The 22,060-nt window shown below is 33.4% G+C and overlaps 1 protein-coding gene across 3 annotated transcripts in view; it reads right to left on the bottom strand.

Annotated features, from left to right (window-relative positions):
• Positions 1 to 22,060, bottom strand: part of LOC139495476 (uncharacterized protein DDB_G0290587-like) — a 49,588-nt gene that overhangs the window by 895 nt on the left and 26,633 nt on the right. For 2 of the 3 annotated variants that reach the window (XM_071283765.1, XM_071283762.1), the window contains exons 2-5: positions 3,576 to 4,637; positions 2,461 to 2,622; positions 1,182 to 1,292; positions 592 to 676 (exon numbers count right to left, since the gene is read on the bottom strand). In XM_071283765.1, coding sequence (XP_071139866.1) covers positions 592 to 676; positions 1,182 to 1,292; positions 2,461 to 2,622; positions 3,576 to 4,637 — 1,420 coding nt within the window. Of the gene's footprint in view, positions 1 to 591; positions 677 to 1,181; positions 1,293 to 2,460; positions 2,623 to 3,575; positions 4,638 to 9,095; positions 9,590 to 22,060 lie in introns of those variants that run through there. The other variant, XM_071283756.1, reaches the window with a different exon arrangement.

Raw genomic sequence — 22,060 nt, 5'->3', positions numbered from 1 at the left:
ATTTTATTCATTAGACTTACAGCACACCTATAACCTCTTATTATTTTTCTTCTCATATTTTTTTAGAATGTTTTTGTTATTTATACGGTTTTTACTCTTTGGTCGGGTTGTTGTCACTTTGACACATCCTCATTTCCTTTCTCTATTTTGGTTATACTAATCTTAATATCATCATAGGAAAAAAAACTGTACTGCGATAGTTTTGTTTCTCACCCTAAGACATGTGTCATCAAAGTCAAAAGATCTTCCTAAATTAGTCTTCAGATTATATCACCGTCATGTCTTTGGCTACTTTCATTGGCATGGCATTGGTATGTTTTATTATGGGAATATTTATTTTTTTAATTCACAAGATTAATTACATGTGACATTACTTGTTTTGTCTATCGACCGAAAATTCATTAAGTTTTGACATTAATGATAACATAATCTGTATCACAACTGTAAAATTCATATGTTTTATGAAAATGAATTAATACATGTACACGTGTAAAATACTTTTTAATTAAATTGAAAATTGCTTTCATTTGAAATGATAAAATGCATATGACACAAAATCTATAAACTTTTGTAGGTTTACAGTGTACTTACGTTGAAACGCACCAGAAACAACAACAACATGTCAGACACAAAGCCAAAGCTGACAAGGCCATGAAAACAATAGCCCATGTCTTCACTACAACACAAATATGTATAATATTAACAGTATCAATATGTGTAAAATCTTTTCTACTTCTAATCCAAGATTAATGTTCCAAATTCAAGTAATTGGGTACATTTTGTAAACTACTTGTATACTTCACAAATTCTTAGTTTTCATTTTAACAGGAAAAATGCGTGTACCAAGTCAGGCATTTGACAGTTGTTTCCCATTCGTTCCGATGTTTGATATATCGTGAAGTTAGGTATTTTTGTAATATTTTTGTTTCTTCTCTGAAATATCTATACAATATCGTATCAATTCAAAACTATAAATTCCATTCATTAATTATTCCAGACACGCGCTAAGGATCTCTTTTAAGATTCACAGCACAGATTGTTTACGCATTGTGTAAATCTAACAAGCATAAAAAGCCATTATTCAGACAGTCAACTCATTTCGTACAAGTGCATTTTAAATATGTAAAATTATCATGTTTCTTGATACTTTGTGGATTTTTTGTTCATTTGAATACACTTACACTTGGTGCATTTTTTCCCTTGAAAGAAGACATTACATTCACAATGGAAGTCTTTTACTTTGTCGATACACTGTCCATACTGACATGGATCATTTTCACAATCATCTGTATCTGTCAATAGAAATCATGATTTCAGATAATGTTCTTTGAGTTTTTCATTAACACGAAAAGCTGATTGAAATTTTCGCATCGTTTTAAAGAACTATATTAAAAAAAACATGTATTACCTGGATAAAATTGAATTTTAAGGGAATTTCAAAGTTTAAGCGTCCTCAGCCTTGTCGTATATTTTGAACTTCTTACAAAAGTATTCATTGAAATACAGGGTTATTTATATAGGTTAACTTATAAATAAATTGGTTTTATACACACAAAACTTTTTTTCCACGTGCACCTTAATTAAGTTGCCTCATGCATGAAGAGTGAAGAGCACGTGACCTATGCCATTGATAATTTCCAATGGAGTAGATTTGTCGATTCTATATAGACTAAATTTAATATCATTTCATATTCATTTATGATTAACTTTATACGCAATATTCATAATAACTGGATTATTAATATCGTTTCATAATGACTGAGTAACCGAAAACGACCAGCGCGGCATGATCCAAATGATCAGATGCATTTGAAGTATTTGGAACAAAGAATCATTATAATTTGTTACAATGTACCCATTTGATAAGTATGGGAATTACAATAGGGTTTACCCTAAATTTTGTTATTTTTATTTCTCAAGTATAAAACATTCTATCACTATATAAGGCAACGCTTAACATTAAAGAGTATTGATACATATGATTATTCTTAATTTAAGACAAACAATTTTAAAAGCAACATTAATCAATAATTTTAAAAGTAATAGGTTCTTATGAACATCTTAATCTTCCTGTGAAGGAAAGCCTCCATTGGGAAGATTTGTCATAAAATGTGATAGCTTTTCAAAATTAATAGTTGTATGAAGATTACCTTCTTAATGTAAGACAAAAAAAATAAGCAACATTAACCAATGATTTTAAATAATGGGGTCTTAGTTTGTAAAAAAGCTGGACTTCAAACAACCTTAATAGATTTTAAAGTTTTGGAAAATAAACTTGCACGATGGATAAGAAAATTTTCCCTTATTAAAAGCTGTGATATCTTTGTTGGATGTACGTATAGATTTGGTTATATCATTTCAAAGTCTGTTTCAAATAGCATTAAATTTAATATTTTGATTTCAGAAATCTATAAGACGTTTGATGAAATGAACAAAATATATTATCTGTTATAAACTTACCAATTTGACAGTTCCTCCCTTCGTAACCAGGATCACAAAAACATAAATGCTGGTTACTCATGGGAAGACAAGTTCCGTGTTGACATGGATCACCAAGACAACTAGACATCATATTCATATTCCCATTTCCGTTGGGTGAATTGTAGGAAATGTTGCCTGAGCCTATTTTCAAAATTTAATAATAAAAGGTAAATTTATATTAGTCAAAAACATCAATAGAATGAGAAAAAATCATTGAGAACAAAATACATCGCGTTCTATTCGTGTTATTTCCTACGCGTCCTTTTATATGGCATTTGGGTTTGGGTTTATATGGGTTTGGTATGCCACAAAACCAGGTTCAACCCACTATTTTTTCATAAAATGCCCTGTACCAAGTCAGGAAAATGGCCATTGTTACATTATAGTTCGTTTCTGTGTGTGTTACATTTTGTTGTTGTGTTTCTGTTGTGTTGTAGTTCTCTTATATTTGATACGTTTCCCTCAGTTTTAGTTTGCAACCCGGTTTGTTTTTTCTCTATCGATTTATGAATTTCGAACAGCGGTATACTACTGTTGCCTTTATCTATACATTTGTATGCTGCATAACATGACATTCCTCCTCGCGATTTCAAAATAAGTAAACTGCATAGAATAAAGAAATGTAGTGTTGCACGGGAGTCCCCACTTGGTCTGCTTCTGTAATGATTTTTTTAACGATAAGAAGAATACTTTTCTTTCAATGATGAGTAAAACCATTGTGATCTTTCTTTGTGACGTCATTATACATTGTCGCGCCTTTTGTTCTTGACCTGACAATTAAGCCAAAGCAAAGTAAAGAAATGTTATGCTGAAAATGATTTTAATGCTAAGGGACTGAGATCGCGTGAATCACACGTTGATAAACAAAAAAAATGAAAAAGCAGATAGAGAAAAAGGTATAAAATCTTCATAAATAATTCATAGTCTTTAAGTTGTACATAGGTTGAGTGTTAGCTTCAAATAATGTTTCATATAAGCAAAAGTTGCTGCTATTTTGCTATGTGTTGATATTGCTATTATTATTATTATTAATTGTATTTATCGATCATTATTTAATTTATTAAGTATAAACACCAAAAAAAGCACATACATACCATGATTTCCATTACCACCTTGGGGAAAATACGTTGGACTATTATTTTTTGTCTTTGAATTTGCACCATTAATAGTTTGATGGCCCCCATTTTGTGCTTGATGTATCGACAGAACGTTTGTTTTCAATGGTCTTAAACTGTTTCCTTGCATAGTATTCCCACCAGATCTTTGTATTGTTGTACCACGATTTATTCCCTGGTGTGCTCCTATAAACATATTACCATTGTTTAATATCTGACTGTTTTTTGTTCCTCCATTACCTCCAAGATTTGACTTCACAGTTGGTTTTCCGTTTATTGTAATCCTAACTGGTGCTCTTGATTTACTTGACGAACGACCTTGAATCGGTTTTACAATGGTCGGTTTATTTATCAATTTTGTGATCGTATTACCAGGAAGTAATTTTGAAATCGAAGCTGTCGACGCTTTATGAACATTCCTTTGGGTACTTGCTGCTTTGGTTCTTGGTGGATTCGAAGTAGTTGTTGATATCATTAGGTTGGTTTTTGGAGTAGCAATTTTGGTGATAGGTTTTACAGTTTTAGTTGTCGATTTAACCGTTGGTGTAGTCGGCTTGGTTGTAGTTATAGGTTTATGTGAAGTCGTTGGTTTGTGTGTAATCGTCGGTTTAGGCGTAGTCGTCGGTTTGTGTGTAGTCGTCGGTTTAGGTGTAGTCGTCGGTTTGTGTGTAGTCGTCGGTTTAGGTGTAGTCGTCGGTGTGTGTGTAGTTGTCGGTTTGTGTGTAGTCGTCGGTTTAGGTGTAGTCGTCGGTTGGTGTGTAGTCGTCGGTTTAGGTGTAGTCGTCGGTTTCGGTGTAGTCGGTTTAGGCGTAGTCGTCGGTTTGTGTGTAGTCGTCGGTTTAGGTGTAGTCGTCGGTTTGTGTGTAGTTGTCGGTTTGTGTGTAGTCGTCGGTTTAGGTGTAGTCGTCGGTTGGTGTGTAGTCGTCGGTTTAGGCGTAGTCGTCGGTTTCGGTGTAGTCGGTTTAGGAGTTGTAGTCGGTTTAGCTGTTGGCGCAATTGTTCTAGCTTTTGTTCTTGGTACAAATTTAGTTGTTGGAGCAACTAAAATATAAAATACATAAGCACAGTTAATAACATTTAATTATTATCAACATCAATATCAATATTGTTTGGTTTGACAATAAATACTGATAATAATAATGATAATGCTGGAGATATGGCACGTGTTTAAATATATAAATAATTACCCGTAAAATAAGAAAAATGTGCCAGGGAAAAGTTATGAAACATACCTTATATTGCACGTTTAACATCTAAATAAGCTTGTCGTTCTAGTACTAAGTATGTTTAAATATTAATCATACATAATTAACAATAAACAACCCAAAATATGCATGCAATATGTATTTACAACTGGACAAAAAAGAATGGCAAAGTTGAAATTCAAAGCGCAAATTTTTAATGGCGTTTTTAATAGATTCTTCTAATTATTGATTGATAATTATTTTGACTACTATATACTAGTCAACAAAAGAAACGATACAAGACTTTTTTTCAAATTAAAGATAAAGTTTTCCGTTCATTGGACCAATATTGAAGGAAGTAATACTTAATCATTATGGAAATATAAATCCGTTTTTTCGCGATTTTTTTTTTTTACAAAATTTACATAAAACGACAATTTAAAAAACCCAGAAGTTCCAACTAATGATGCCAACCTCTCAATTAAAGGTAAAGACAGTGTTTGCCATCAATTTGTTTTTAAAAATAATACAGTTTCTTCGTTTATTAGTTAAGCAAAGTTCGGCCCCACGAGAAATCGTTAAAATGTATACATTATCAACTGATTTACCATAGACAGTATGTGTAAAGTGATATTCAAAAAGCGGTAACAATCTTAAAACTAATCCGAAAGGTTCCAAATTTACTGTGTGTTGTTTTCATATCTAAAGCATTGATTTGAGACGAAAATAAAATAAAAAATTTTGCAATTTTTGAGATTTCAAAAAACACTTTGTTTCCCAAAAAATTTAAAAAAACAATATTTCAACCCATTAGTTACAACATGAACATAACGTGCTTAGCATATTGAATATTTTTATCAAATTTGAAATTTTATTTAGTACTTAGAAAATTATGTGTCGATTTTTTATTCAACTTTCCGCAAAACTAATTTACACCCTATGATCGTTTAAACGGAATTTAGATACTTTCTGAAAAGTTTTGATTTTCATTATCACATGTGCTTACATTGCAAATGAAAGGTTTCTAAAATAGTGTATATCATTTTGTTTTATATGTAACACTTTTTGATAAATTTTATTTCAAAGTCGTGTATCAACTCTTATGTTGACTAGTATAGTTTAAGGAGGCTCGAGGAAAAATTTCAGCAAAAAACATTTTTTGTTTCATTACAAAATTTTATGATCGCACTATTAGTTGTTACTTTATGATATGGTACAAAAATCAACCAAAAAAATCAATTCGTTTTGGCGCCAGATGACTTTAAAATTGTTTTTATCATTGAAAAACTCCAAATTATCTCCCTTCGATGCAAAAATGCTATTTTTGTTGGCATTAAAACTGTAATACTTTTTTCCACTCATCGGTGACATATTTTTTATTATTTTTTTCATGTTAAAGCCCCAGTCCCACTAGACCACGATCGCACCACGCTCACCGCGATCTAAAATAAATTCAGATCGTGGTGAGGTCGCGGTATGAGCGGCATGAAAATGTAAATTTTCGTTGCTTTCACGATGCTACTACATGTACGTCCTCATTACGCTTCTACAACGATCCCGCTACGATTATACCACGTTCTCATCGGACTTATTCTGCGACCTCACTACGCTTATTAAGATCTTTCTACACTCATCACGTTATCACTACGACCATACCACCAGTTATCCGATTGCAACACGATCGTACCACGCTTCTATTGCGATTATAGCAATTATAGTTCTTACTACGATTATACTATGTTCATATCGCGATATTACTACGCTCTCAGCAATACCGTCAACATCGTGTTCCATATCAATACAGTTCCATTCCTTCTATTGCTGATTAATACGTATATTTCTCGGAAACAATACAGTCATGCCACCAAAATCTACTAGACCACGTGGGCGTGGTGGTAAGAGTTGATGTAGAGGCAGAGGGAGCAAAGTAACGAATCCTGATCAAGCAGAGATGTCGGACCGACCAATCCGACCGAAATTACAACCTATTGCTGGTCTATAAAGTTCAAATGACGATATTTTAGTGAACGATAGCAGAGATGACACAGATGTGTCAATAGATATAGGAAGATGTGGTATGAGTGCCAATGAGACAACTCTCCATCAAAGTAACAATTTATAAAAGTAAACTATTATAGGCCAAGGTACGGCCTTCAACACGGAGCCTTGGCTCACATCGAACAGCAAGCTATAAGGGCCCCAAAAAATACCAGTGTAAAACCATTCAAACGGGAAAACCAACGATCTAATCTATATAAAAACGAGAATCATGGTTAAGTCGTTAGAGTAAATGGACAAGAAGTCCTAATCGCATACAGACAAACAAAACCTGGCGAGATTTAATCATTGACAATGAGAATGATGGTCGTAGTATGAACGTAGTCAGGTCGTAAGAGGAGCGAGATGAGGACGGCAAGGGCGTGCTAAGATCGTACTATGGTCGTTAACAGCGTGGTATAGTCGTAATGAAAATGTTGTTGGGTCGCGGCGAGAACGTGATGGTGGTAGAGAGGTCGTAATAACGTCGCTGTGAGATCGTAGAGCAGTCTCTCCGAATAAAATAACGCTACGATGGTACGGCGACCTTTGCGATCTTACTACGATCTATGTGCGCTCTCACTACGCTTCTACTACGACCTGATTTCGCCACGACCGCACCACGATTGTTTTGAACATGTTCAAAGTTGGTCACGCTCATCACGATCTTGAAGATCTCACCACGACCTTGATACGACCTTACTGCGATCTACACGATCGTACTACGATCATCAAAATTTGCGTTTTTTTCACAGATCGTAGTGCGATCGTGGCCTAGTGGGACTGCGGTATAAGCTTTACTAAAACTAAACTAAATTGTAAAATTTAAGCGATTTCTCTAAAAAAAAAATTTTTTTATTTATTTCGATATTACCTCTATTTCTTCCATTAGATCAACAGACAAAAAAGACCTTAACAAAAATGCGTGCTTCTATGGTACGCTGATTGTCAGCTTTAATGAGACTCCATGTTTTAATTTTATTTTACTATTAGTATATGATTAAGTTTATTTATAGAAAAATATAGCGAAATCCTATAAATAAAAAAAATGGATTTATCTCCTCTAGCTTATACCTTAAACATTTTAAATGAAATAATTCGGGCAAAGACTTTTATGGACTGGTGGTGAATCAAAACATCTGTTCTGCATAGTATGAGTTAGACCTGTTAATCAAATATGTGTTTACGTCATTCGGCGGAGATTAGCAAAGGTCTGAATCGTAATGTTCAGCGCATTGCGCAAATAATAATTGAGGTACTTATTAAAGCAGAAATGTAAACACTGTAGTCTTTTTGTAAGAAGCCCTGATTTCAAGAACTTGTCTTAGGTTTAAAGCTATAATAGTTTTTGAATATTAAATATGCTGATTGGTTGACGATTGCATGAGAAGAGTTCTGCGAGGAAGGTGAGTCGAATTAGAATAATGTCACTTCGGACATAGAAATGTTTTCGCATGCGTTGTGACGTTATATATTAGTATTAGTGTGCTTACGGTATGGCTATTTTTCATTTCTTAGATTTTAAATGAAATCACAACGACGCGAATGACATGTGTAAAAACATTTATCCTTTACAGTTAGGGGTTTTTTGCTTGTGAGATAGCTGTCTACTTATTCTATTGGTCTCTTGTGGACAGTTGTCTCATTGGCAATCATACCACATCTTCTTTTTTTATAATTTCTGCAGGGTTTGTTACTCGTGCTGTGTGGATTCAGTGTCCCCGTGCCTGTCGTGTATGTCCTTATATTTTTACAGTTAGGGGTTTTTTGCTTGTGAGATAGCTGTCTATTTATTCTATTGGTCTCTTGTGGACAGTTGTCTCTTTGGCAATCATACTACATCTTCTTTTTTATATCCTGTACGCAGAAGTTTACTAATTAAAATATTCACTATCAACTTTACTTTCATAACTGGTTGAATATTGATTGCAATATTCACTAGCAAGCAGACAACTAATAGACCTGACAATGTTACTCTTCCCAGCTTCACATATACATCGCCTCTTAAACAATGTCCGCCATGTTTTTTCATTAAGCACATGTCAAAGCAAGAACCATCATGATTCTATCAACAATAGTTGATATGTGGTATCAATTACAGAACTGAAATTATCTAGCAAATACACTGTCACTACATGATATAAGCAGTGGTGTTTAAGAAATATCACGGAATCGGAAACCTACGCAGAGTAGTGGATTTGAAATTAATATCAATGTTTTCCTTAACAGTATCATAACTAAAATTATCAATTCATTACTCATGTTCATTTGATCCTACCTTGATCACAACAGAAACCAGAATATTTAGGTAAACAATCGCATTTATTTTGAATATAGTTGTATGTTCCGTTATTACATACGCCACATTTTCTGACTTCTTGTATTTGATTTGTATCTATTTTACAATGATGTATGCATCGTCCTAAATCGAATGGTACAATAACATTAGGATCACAACACACGGGTTTATTTCTCCATTGGGTTCCATTTCCACATTTTGTGCTACATCGTGTCCATGATTGCCAAGGCTGGATGTCACAAAAACGATATTTTCCATAGCACAGATATTCAGAAGTCGCAAGATGCAATATAAAAAGTAATACTAGTAGATAAAGAATAGTATATTGTGACATAACTGTTGGTAATGTCTTTACTAAACTTTATAGTCACTTGATAGTATTAAATATAAGGTCATTCTCAAGCTCACTAGAACAGTTGTTCGTACTTTTCCTTTCACGAACAATTATTATATTAAAGGTCCTTTTATCTGTCAACACATAGTTGTGTAACTTTACTTAAATGAAATAAAATCTAATAGATCAATTGCGTAAGTCAATGTGATTGTGTTGTTTATGTTTAATATGCCAGCATACAAATAAGGTGTCATGCGTTTATTTGACATTGACACGTCGTGTGTTGTAATCAATACGCCTGCTGAACAAAGGTCATCTGTCACTTCATGATTTTTATGAGTATCTCTTTCATATATTTTGTTTGACTTTTTTCAGTAGAAAAATTCCTCATTGGTACTACTCAAACTTTTAAAACCTACTTGCAGCATCACATTATATTACAAATACATTTACAATTGCTTTATTATACACCGTCACATTGAGTTATAAAAAAAGATTTTATTTGTAAAGGGCTGGTTCACATGACAACTTGTACTCTACTTTGGCATAATGTTATTTCGAACACCCATCGTTCCTTGTACCTTCTTTCGTTAATATCGCGTGCTTAATCATGAAGCAAACACAGTTTAACAGAAGTAGCCCATCCTCTGCCTATGTAGAACATTATATGTTAACGACGGGAAAAGCAAGCTATGTAACATAAACCAATTTTCGTATTGATTTATTGTAAGTATTGGTCATCGCTTGAATAGAACTATAAGTATTAAGTAAATGTTTCTAGTGTAGATATAAAACTCAATAAATCATTGCGTATTTTGATTAAAAATATATCAACAGTTCATTCAAGGTTGTATGGATGTCTTTCGCCATCTTGGATTGTAAAAAACATAGAATCTAAGGTTCAGATTTTCAATCAAGTTAGCAAAATTTGATGCAGGGATGCAAAAATCTAATATCAATTTGCATTTGAAAGAACACATTTATAAGATTATAACTTATAAATATTAATATTTTTACAAGTGTAGATTATGTTTTGCTTGATTTTTAATGTTTTAAAATTGACATTTTAAGGGGAGGTAGCTCTGAAATAGTGCATTTTCTGAAGAAATCTACATGGAATTTTGCTATGTTGTATTTTAGCCGATTTTTTTATTATATTTGTTAGATCTTCATCCTGTCAATAGGTTCTGAAAAAGTAGGGGACATCTTAAATCTTCGTAATCTAAAATGTTTTGATTTGAGATACTAGTAACTACATCATAGATACAGATGGGCGTAACATCTTTTTTTTTTAGATTTGCGTATCAAATACATATATACTTGTGTAAAAACGAATGAAAAAGCGACAACCATCCCCTCCTAAGTTCAAAACTAATTTATCAAAACGCATTCGCAAATGCGATTACTGAATCATGGCAAGCTAAAGAATAAGTGTTATTTCATTTGCCCATCCCTCCTTTCAATTTCAGTCAACAGAATAACAAACTAATAAACAGTAACTTGCTAACCCCCAGTATGTTGTGGAGTTCGTGTTGTTGTTGTACCCCTATGTGTGACACTTTGTTCACGCATCGATGTCAATATAATGGAAGTCGATGTCGTACAAATGAGAGGTTGGGCGCTATAAAACCAGGTTCAATCCACCACATTTGAAAATACCCGTACCAAGTCGTAAATATGACAGTTGTTGTCCATTCGTTTGATGTGTTCATTTGATATTGCCGTTTGATTAGGGACTTTCCGTTTTGAATTTTCCTCGGAGTTCAGTATTTTTGTGATTTTAATTTGTGCTATGAAACTTTGTGAAATGAAATCAAGATCAAATAGTACAAGGTACTCAACATTAAATGATACCGAAAAAAAGAGAAAACCTAAAAGTACTAAATGACAAAAGTAAAAAAAAATATGCAATCTTGCATTATTGAAATGGTAATTGTATCTCCAAGTAGATTCCACATAGCAACGGTAAGATAACAAAGTTTGAAATTATTTTTTGAAAGGAACTTGTACAAAATAAAAGACATGGCGGGCTCATGGTTTTTTTTTTTTTTTTAATCTACGCATACATGTATCTATTGATTCTAAATGCAATAATATATAATATATACATTTGTTGTTCGCTTTTTAAGACAATTTCACAGAAAATCTAGGTGTAAATACTTTGTTTTTATTTCTGTATGTTGCATCGATCATACTTTAACAACAAATCTCTAAATTTTGATATAATATATGATATAGGTATCATGTGTCGCTATAAAATGGTAATTCATTACTGTCGAAACACGTGGTTAGATTCACGGGCATGTTACTTGTACTCTTGGTTTATTTGCATTACAATGGAAGTACAACATATTTAAAACTCTACAGCAGATTATTGCATAACCTGCAGAAAAGGTCAAAATAGGGTCATACAATTGTTCCGATATTGGAATATAATGCTTATACTTTACATAATATGCAATTCATATATTAATATATATCTTGTTCAAATCAAAATTTAGAATGCTCGTGAAATAATTTCGTAATAAATATCTTGTTATCTAGAAGTAATACCACTGACAATTCCCAATTCATATCCAGATATGTCACGTTCAACATGCCTTTTGAAACAACTTTAGACAATAAGAAATTATAATGAATAAATGTTATTGAAAATATAATAAGCTTCTAAACCTTTTAGTTATGTAACTCATCAATGCCACTTGATAAAATGACAATAAATACAATCATGTGGTGTTACATTAGAGGACAAGTGAGAATATTTTGCGGGAAGTTAACTTGTACTGAGTGCGCAAGACTTGTGCTGCAATTAGGATTTTTCATTAACAAAACTTTAAAAGCAGCATATAGGAAAAGTATTTATTTTGAGGGTTTTTTTCGTTATTATTTTTTTTTTCCATATTTTTGTTAGTTATTTTTATTTTTATTTTCTTTCAGTCTATCATGTTATCAAAAATAAAATAATAATAAATCTTAAAATAATTCATAGCCTTGAAATATGTGTTTATTGGCACACTGGAACCTATACCAATCTTCTTATTTATGTATACAATTAATGTATTCATGAACATGATCCATATGTGATCTTAGTTTCTTAATCTTGACAAATACAATGTAAGGGCGAAAATACTAATGGTAAAATCAAAACTCAAAATTCAAAGTTCGAAGAGGAAATTGCTACGCCGTGGCCAAAAAAACTACGAAAAGTCAAACAAGACAGCAAAGTACTATAGGGCTTTATCATGTGCTCAAAAGGGTAAGCAACCTCATGGAAATGATAATCTGTCACAAATGAAATATGGAATGTAATCACTGCAATCCATTCAAGGGGAATGTGTTTATTTTGAAATTGAGTGTGATTTTAACAATTCACAAAAAAATATTCTGACATCATCAAATCCAACACTACGACAAACCGGACATGTGATCGAGGAAATTCATATATCTATTTAAAATTCCAAAGTTATTGTATCAATCAAATAAGAAATTAACAATGCAAATCAAACAAGAATCATATCGTATTTATTTATCTAAGTTGATAAACTCCTGATATATTCTTCACTGATTATTCTAATACTTTAGAGATGATCGGTGCGGGATATATCACGAACGAAAATAAGAATGAGTCCTAATGAATATATCCACAACAATGCATATGAAAACAATAAATATATTTATTCATATTAACACATTTATATTACATGTTTACACAAATAAAAAATTGTATTGCGATAAATTTAGAAGAAAAAATCAAAGGTAAAAAAATAATTATACTCCTGTCACGGCTGGTAATCTACACACGCAGAACATTTGGTTCTGCAATGAAAACCGTGAGAGGATTTTCCGGTTGTGCTTGAGTGGAACAATTGTCACCGCTTCGAAAGGTATATACATTTCTAAATCGCAATTTTCTTATTCGACTAGTCAAAATATTGAAAATCGGAGAATGCTATGCTGTGGTGAATACTTGAACGAAGAGATACATGTATCATTTACTGATGTACGTGGAGTTAAACTCCTACAAAATCAGTTGCCGCACGACAATTTGCCTAAAAAAGTTACATTTGAATTCTAAAATGGTTCTAATTACACACCCTCAAGTTCAAATTTACTTTTTTTTCGGTCAATGGGTATGAATGTCGTTTTGGGCGGTGTGTACGCTGTTCGGTGTTGATCGACATCTTAATAAATATAAAAACCTCATATTTTCATTCTGACATGCGTGAGGGGATCGGTTCTGATTGAGGACATCGTGAATGCGTGAGGGGACGTGAAATCATAATATAATATCCAAACTATGAGTCTTTGAAAGGTGCCTTAATGTGGTCAGATTGTTCATGAGAAAACACATTTGTGTGCATGAACAAAATTAATGAGATAGAATTTTGAAATACATTTTGGGAAGATAGGTTTTACGAACAGTAAAAGGAAAACAATTGTCAACGATTTGTTTCTAGCTACAAATAAAAGTGACGCTCAGATGAAAAACGTTCGAAAGCCAAGACAAGTACATTGAGGACCAAAAGTTCCAAAAAGTTGTGCCTAATACGGCTAGGGTTTCTGCCTGGAATAAGAACATCCTGGTTATTTCGAATAATACATAATTTTGCAACCAGTGATGTTTTATAAAATGACTATATAATAGATATACATGATAAAATCGAAGTGGTGACTAACTACACAATAAAAACGGTTACATAAAACTATCTAAACCAGCACATAAAAATTCACAGCCGAGTTAGCCAAAACCATAAACGCACAAAGTGACGTAATATATGAATTTCTTAAACAATATCCCAAAAATACGATAGACAGAATTCAGGATTAGATTTGCAATACTGATATAACATTTATCAATAACAATGAAAATTACAATATTAATTAATATCACATTGTGGACTGGTAGTAAACTATACCGATTATTTGCCCAAATCCACGAATTTGGACACATATTTGAAATTTATTGGGTAGACTTTTATTCATAAAAAGAAATGGTCATTTATGGTTATTTCAAAATTATATTTCATAATTTTTATTTATGCACACAAATGTTTTTTTCATAAAAAATCTAACCATATTAAGGCAACTTTCAACGACTGATAGCTTGTATATAAAGATATGATTGCAAGTCCCCTCACGCATTCACGATGTCCTCAATCAGAACCAATCCCCTAACGAATGACAAATTGAAAATATGAGGTTTTTAGATTTATTAAGATGTCTATCAACACCGAACAGCCACCACGACGCCCAAAACGACATTCATACCCATTGACCAAAAAAAAAGTAAATTTGAACTTGTAGGTCTGTTGATAGAACCATTTCAAAATCAAAATGTCACTTTTTTAGGCAAATTATCGTGGGACAACTGATTTTGTAGGAGTTCAACTCCACGTACAACAGTAAATGATACATGTATCTCTTCGTTCAAGTATTCACCACAGCATAGCATTCTCCGATTTTCAATATTTTGATCAGTCGAATAAGAAAATTGCGATTTAGAAATGTATATACCTTTCGAAGCGGTGACAATTGCTCCACTCAAGCACAACCGGAAAATCCTCTCACGGTTTTCATTGCAGAACCAAATGTTCTGCGTGTGTAGATTACCAGCCGTGCTGTAACAAATTGTGTTAATCTTACTTGTAAGACTTTTTTAAAAGCAGATATGAATTACCAATTACATTGTTCATCTCTCTAACAACCATCTGTGGTATAACATAAATACATTATGTGTGACCGTTTGCATGTACATTTTTAACCATTGTAAAGACAATGTTTTCTTGCTTGGGACACTCATTAACTGCGTTTTTTGTTTCTCGTTTTTTTTCATTTTAAGTGTCATTTTCTCGTAGTAGTTATTTTGTGTATTGTACCTGATGTTTTAACTCATATAGCTAAATAGTTACCTTGGTATGATCTAATACTCCTTAAGAGGAGGATACACCATTCTTTTTGTTTTAGGCTATGCATTACACATAAATATATTGAAATATATTGGAATTCAAAAAAATTTCAAATCGGCTTCATTAAATATTATTCTGCAAATCAAAAATCCACCAAACATTACTACCAAGCGTCGATCATTTTTTTAATTAAACAATAAGCTACAGAAGGAATAACTCACTAAGAGCTAATTATGTTTGAAGTGTTTGTCAATATGCCGAATCAAAATAAGTTTTACTTTTAAAAATAACTTATGTGTAGGAATGGTAGATATATAAACTGCTGAACGGGGTTCTGTTTTCATTTCTTAAAGCTCAACTATAGTGATTTATAAAAAAAAAAAATTCCCGTTTTGAATTCAAATATAACGTATGCCATTCATCCATTGTCAGAACAATGGAGAGTACAGCTGTGGGTCTGGTAATAACATTAACAACTGGAATATTTATATTAGCATCGATTTAGCTATTGTTCAATATGCGGAAATCTGTCAATCAAATACGCAATTAACAATACAAATGTTATATATGTTTATCCCATACTTATCTCAAATCATAAACTTTAATAATGAACATCGTCTAATTTATGCAAATACTTAGTAGGTTAGAAGTAGCTAGCATTAAATGTAATTCTTTGTGGGGTAGATCACGATCATGTATTGACTTTTAAAAACGTCAACCATTACATATTTCAAAAACAATAAATGTTAATCTGAAAGAAAAAATGGAAGTTCCACTGAATATTGGTAAATCTAAAGTTAGATTCATTTTATATCTTTTGATTAGAAGAAAAGCTGTGTTTATAGGCCCTCGTAATTTTAAGATATGCATATATAACAAGATTTATTTTACTTGCATCGGAAATAAACGCATTTGTTGACATGATAAGGGTTATTTTCTTTTCGTATAATTTATAATGGCATGGTAATAAATTCGGGCTAAAGGGAGGGAATGTGGTTGATTTTAATATGATGAAGACATATTGTTTTAATAATTACAATTGTCTGGAGCTGGCATGTCAGTTACTGCTAACAGTGCTTTGTTAATTTATGAATTCATTATCATTTTACTTAGTTTCTTCTGTTCTCTATTCTAACATCGGATTCGGACTTCTTTTAATCTGAGTTTCACTGTGCACTTTATTGTGTTCGTGTGTTTATTCAACATTGATTAGAGGTAAAGGGAGGTGGTTGAGATCGCACATACTATTTTTAACCGCGCTGCACTTTTGCGCATGGGCAAAGTTTGGAACCTGTTTGTTAGTCTTATAAAAAAGAAGATGTGGTATGATTGGCAATGAGACAACTCTCCACAAAACACCAAACATGACACAACTGTAGGTCACCGTAAGGCATTCGACAATGAGCAAAGCCAATACCGCACAGTCAGCTATAATAGGCCCCGAACTGAAAATGTAAAACAATTCAAACGAGAAAGCTAACGAGCTAATTTATGTAAAACATAATGAACGAAAAACAAATATGTAACAAATAAACAAACGACAACCACTGAATTACAGAATCCTGACTTTGGACTCGCAGTTACTGGTAATTAGTTCAAAGCCACTAGCAACTAATAAAAAATATCTTGCATCTAAGACTAAATCAATTGCAATTTTGTTTGTTTTTGTTTTCATTTTGGTTCATTTGTATGCTACGGAGTTTAGAGTTGCATCCGTTTTGCTGGAATAGTATGCACTATTGTTATTAGGCCAATTGAAGTCCGCATAGTGGTGCGGGATTTTGTCGTTGCATTGAAGACCTATTAATTGCTACTCAATACAAATAAGTGAAAAAGGGCAAACAAGTGTAAACATCATACACATAATTCTAAACGGGAGTTCATGAAAGAAAAATCGAGATCTGTTCTCGTATTAAATATGCCACACACCCTTAATAAACAGGTACTATTTAAAAACAAACATATTGTTGAAGATAAAACAGCGTGCCATTGTTAGCACCATTCGATGTATGTTTTTCTCAGTTATATAACGTGACGGTACCCAAATTGCACCTATTTTGACAGTTTTTTCTTCTACGTTTTTTTATGATGAAAACAAAAATGTCCATTCTGTGTTTATTTTGTAGCCCTATCCTTCTTTATTATAAAGGTACACCAATTTGATTTTTATTCCATATGGAATCATAGAAAAATTGGTCTAAACTGACCTCCAAACCATCAATGATTCTGAAATGAGGAGTACCCAAATTGCTTCCATGTTTAAATTCACATAGTCAAAAGTCTAATAACAGAGCTTTTGTTTAATTTCTTTAAATATTTTGAACAATTGGATATTAGTCCATGCTTACTCTTCATTATTTTTTAAATGGATACTTGTAACATATTGTATTTGCTCATTTTAAAAAGATGACGTTTTGATGACGTCGCATGTCGACGTTTCAGTACATTTTGCTTTTTCAGTAAATACTTCATCTGTTGATAGATACGGTGAACGTTTTGTGCATATCTAAATAGTTTTACCTATGTTGAAAGATGTGCTTAGTATCAAATCATAACAAAAACAAATTGTTTAGTCTCTAGAAAATCTTGTAAGATTTTCGCTGCTAGTTTTGCTAAATAGGTGCAATTTGGGTACTCGGTGCAATTTGGGTATCGTTACGTTATATATAGGAAAATCTACTTCGAATAATTCATACTTTTGCAAACAGTTAATTTATTTAAATGACAATACAGTTGATATTCATTTCAACACATATGTGCTGACTACTGGAATGGTGAAATCCTATGGGACGAAACGACCACCAGCAGTGGCATCGACCCAGTGATTTAAACAGTAATCAAAGGTACCTAAATCAGGAATTTGATATTCTGTAATTGTCGCTTGTTTATGTGGTTCATAAGTGTTTCTCGTTTCTCGTTTTTTATATAGATTAGACCGTTATTTTTCCCATTAGTAATATTTGGGGCCCTTTACAGTTCGCTATTGGGTATGAGCCAAGGTTCAGTGTTTAAGACCGTACTTTGACCTATTAACGGGTAACTTTTACAAATTGTGACTTGGCAAATGTGTTGTCTCATTGGCACTCTTACCACCTCTTCTTAGATCTATAAATTTACAATCTTTCATTTAAGGTATAACGTCAATAATACCATTACAAACATTTTAATGTGAGTGTCCTGTTTCGTGGAATACGGAAAAGAAGTGTTTCTCTTGCCATTACAACTGTTGCAATAAATCTTATTATCTTACCTCCTATACATTTCTAGGAATATGATTGGTTAAAAGCGTCCTCGTGGACAGTAAATCCATCATAGTAGGATGTCTCTATAGACTACCCAGCAGTGATATTACCTACATGGATAAAATGAGTAACACAGCAGAAGAAATATTTAAAGAAAATAACTCATCAATATTATGGCTAGGAGGAGATCTAAACCTTCCTGATATTGACTGGAAATCAAATTCAGTATGTGGCAACCAATACTCTTCACAAATCAATAATAGGTTTGTAGACATGGTAAATAACTGCTGCCTAGATCAAGTGGTAACATTCCCCACAAGAGGATCAGCAACACTCGACATTTTCCTCACTAACAGACCATCCTTAGTATAAAATAGATGTGAACCTATTCCTGCAATAGGCGACCATGACATTGTCTTTATTGATAGCAACGCCATAGCAATGCACCCAAAACCAACGCAAAGAAAAATTTACATCTGGAAAAAGAGCAGACATAGAAAAGATGAAATCAGAGGCACAGGAACTATCCAAAGTATTCCATGGCTTATACAACGCACAGAGCTCAATATTAGAGATGTGGGACTTCATAAAATCAGGTCTCAAGAATATAATGGATAAAAACGTACCATCAAAAATGTCTTCAACAAGATTCCACCAACCTTGGATAAATGGTACAATAAAGCGTATCACACGAATGAAAAAGAAAGCTTTTAAAAAAGCTCGAACAACAAAATCAACTAAAGATATAAAGAGATACAAAAATATAAAAAAAAGACCTCACAAAAAGAATGTAAGAAAGCATATTCTACATACATCCATGACATCATAAGCCCAGAGCAGAAATCCAATCCTAAGAAGTTCTGGAGTTTCATCAAGAATAAAAGATGCGAAAATGGAGGAGTTGCACCACTTAGAAACACAGATGGCCTCACATATTCGGATAACAAAATGAAGGCAAACATACTCAACAATCAGTTCTCTTCAGTATTTAACAGCAATGAAGACAAGACAACCATAAAGAAAATGAAAACGAACCCGTACCCACACATGGAAAACATCACTATTGGGGGAAACGGAATACACAAACTACTATCAAATCTCAACATACATAAAGCATCAGGGCCAGATCAAATTTCTACAAGATTATTGAAATCAATAGCTACTGAAATATCGCCAATACTTACCACCTTTTTCCAAGCCTCAGTAAACCGAGGCAAAATACCATCTGACTGGAAAAATGCAAATGTAGTACCAATATTTAAGAAAGGGGACCGTAGCCAAGCATCAAACTACCGACCTGTCTCGCTAACTGCAATACTATGTAAACTATTGGAGCATATCATCTGTACCAATATCATCAAACACCTTGAAAACCACTCCATCCTGACCGATGCTCAACATGGTTTTAGAAAAGAATGGTCGTGTGAATCCCAACTCATCCTCACAATTCAAGACCTAGCAAAGAACATCGACAAAAAAGAGCAAGTAGATCTAATTCTCTTAGACTTTTCAAAGGCCTTTGACAAAGTCCCACATGAACGACTACTGTACAAAATCGACCATTACGGTATTAGAGGAACAACATTAAAATGGTTGAGAAACTTTCTGGAGGACAGACAGCAATGTGTACTCCTGGAAGGAGAATCATCAGAAACCTCACCAGTGCAGTCTGGAGTCCCACAAGGTAGTGTACTTGGCCCGCTTATGTTTCTTCTCTTTATAAATGACCTCCCAGAGTATGTGTCATCTTCAAATGTTAGACTTTTCGCAGACGACTGCGTTCTCTACCGACAGATAAGAAGCGAAACGGATGTGAACACCCTCCAAAACGACCTGGATGGACTTCAACAATGGGAGGCAGACTGGCAGATGGAATTCCACCCCCAAAAATGCCAACTCCTCGGAGTAACAACAAAGCGGAAAATAGTCTCGGCAAATTATAACATCTACGGCCACACCCTAGAAGAGGTTGACTCTGCTAAATATCTTGGCGTCTCCATACACAAAACATTGAGTTGGAACAAACACATTGACAACATCGCAAAGAAAGCTAACTCCACCCGAGCTTTTCTTCAAAGGAACATCAAAAGCTGTCCTAGTAAAACAAAAGCATTATGTTATCAAACGCTTGTAAGACCACTCATGGAATACTCTAGCACCATCTGGGATCCATCTACTAAGGACAACATAATCAAATTAGAAGCTATACAACGCCGATGCGCACGATGTGTTCTTAATGACTACAGAAGAACTAGTAGCGTAACATCAATGCTACAGGCACTAAACTGGAAGACAGTACAGGAAAGAAGAGCTCAATGTAAGGTCATCATGTTCTACAGAGTAGTACACGAACTGATTGCAGTACCAACAACAAATTTACAGTCAGTAATATCAACAGTAAGAGGACACAATGAACGATTCCTCGTTCCTTATGCCAGGACTCAAGTATATCGTCACTCGTTTTTCCCAGATACCATCAGAATCTGGAATGGACTTCCACAACACATAGTAAGCTGCACAACTCTTGAATCATTCAAAAGGGGTGAGCTAATTTATGTAAAACATAATGAACGAAAAACAAATATGTAACAAATAAACAAACGACAACCACTGAATTACAGGATCCTGACTTTGGACTCGCAGTTACTGGTAATTAGTTCAAAGCCACTAGCAACTAATAAAAAAATATCTTGCATCTAAGACTAAATCAATTGCAATTTTGTTTGTTTTTGTTTTCATTTTGGTTCATTTGTATGCTACGGAGTTTAGAGTTGCATCTGTTTTGCTGAAATAGTATGCACTATTGTTATTAGGCCAATTGAAGTCCGCATAGTGGTGCGGAATTTTGTCGTTGCATTGAAGACCTATCAAATGCTACTCAATACAAATAAGTGAAAAAGGGCAAACAAGTGTAAACATCATACACATAATTCTAAACGGGAGTTCATGAAAGAAAAATCGAGATCTGTTCTCGTATTAAATATGCCACACACCCTTAATAAACAGGTACTATTTAAAAACAAACATATTGTTGAACATAAAACAGCGTGCCATTGTTAGTACCATTCGATGTATGTTTTTCTCAGTTATATATATCTTCGAATAATTCATACTTTTGCAAACAGTTAATTTATTTAAATGACAATACAGTTGATATTCATTTCAACACATATGTGCTGACTACTGGAATGGTGAAATCCTATGGGACGAAACGACCACCAGCAGTGGCATCGACCCAGTGATTTAAACAGTAATCAAAGGTACCTAAATCAGGAATTTGATATTCAGTAATTTTCGCTTGTTTATGTGGTTCATAAGTGTTTCTCGTTTCTCGTTTTTTATATAGATTAGACCGTTATTTTTCCCGTTAGTAATATTTGGGGCCCTTTACAGTTCGCTATTGGGTATGAGCCAAGGTTCAGTGTTTAAGACCGTACTTTGACCTATTAACGGGTAACTTTT

The sequence above is a fragment of the Mytilus edulis genome, chromosome 1 (genome assembly GCF_963676685.1).
Source record: "Mytilus edulis chromosome 1, xbMytEdul2.2, whole genome shotgun sequence".
NCBI classification, from domain to species: domain Eukaryota; kingdom Metazoa; phylum Mollusca; class Bivalvia; order Mytilida; family Mytilidae; genus Mytilus; species Mytilus edulis.
The sequence above is the reverse complement of the archived record's forward strand: the minus strand, read 5'-3'. Positions and strand labels throughout refer to the sequence as shown.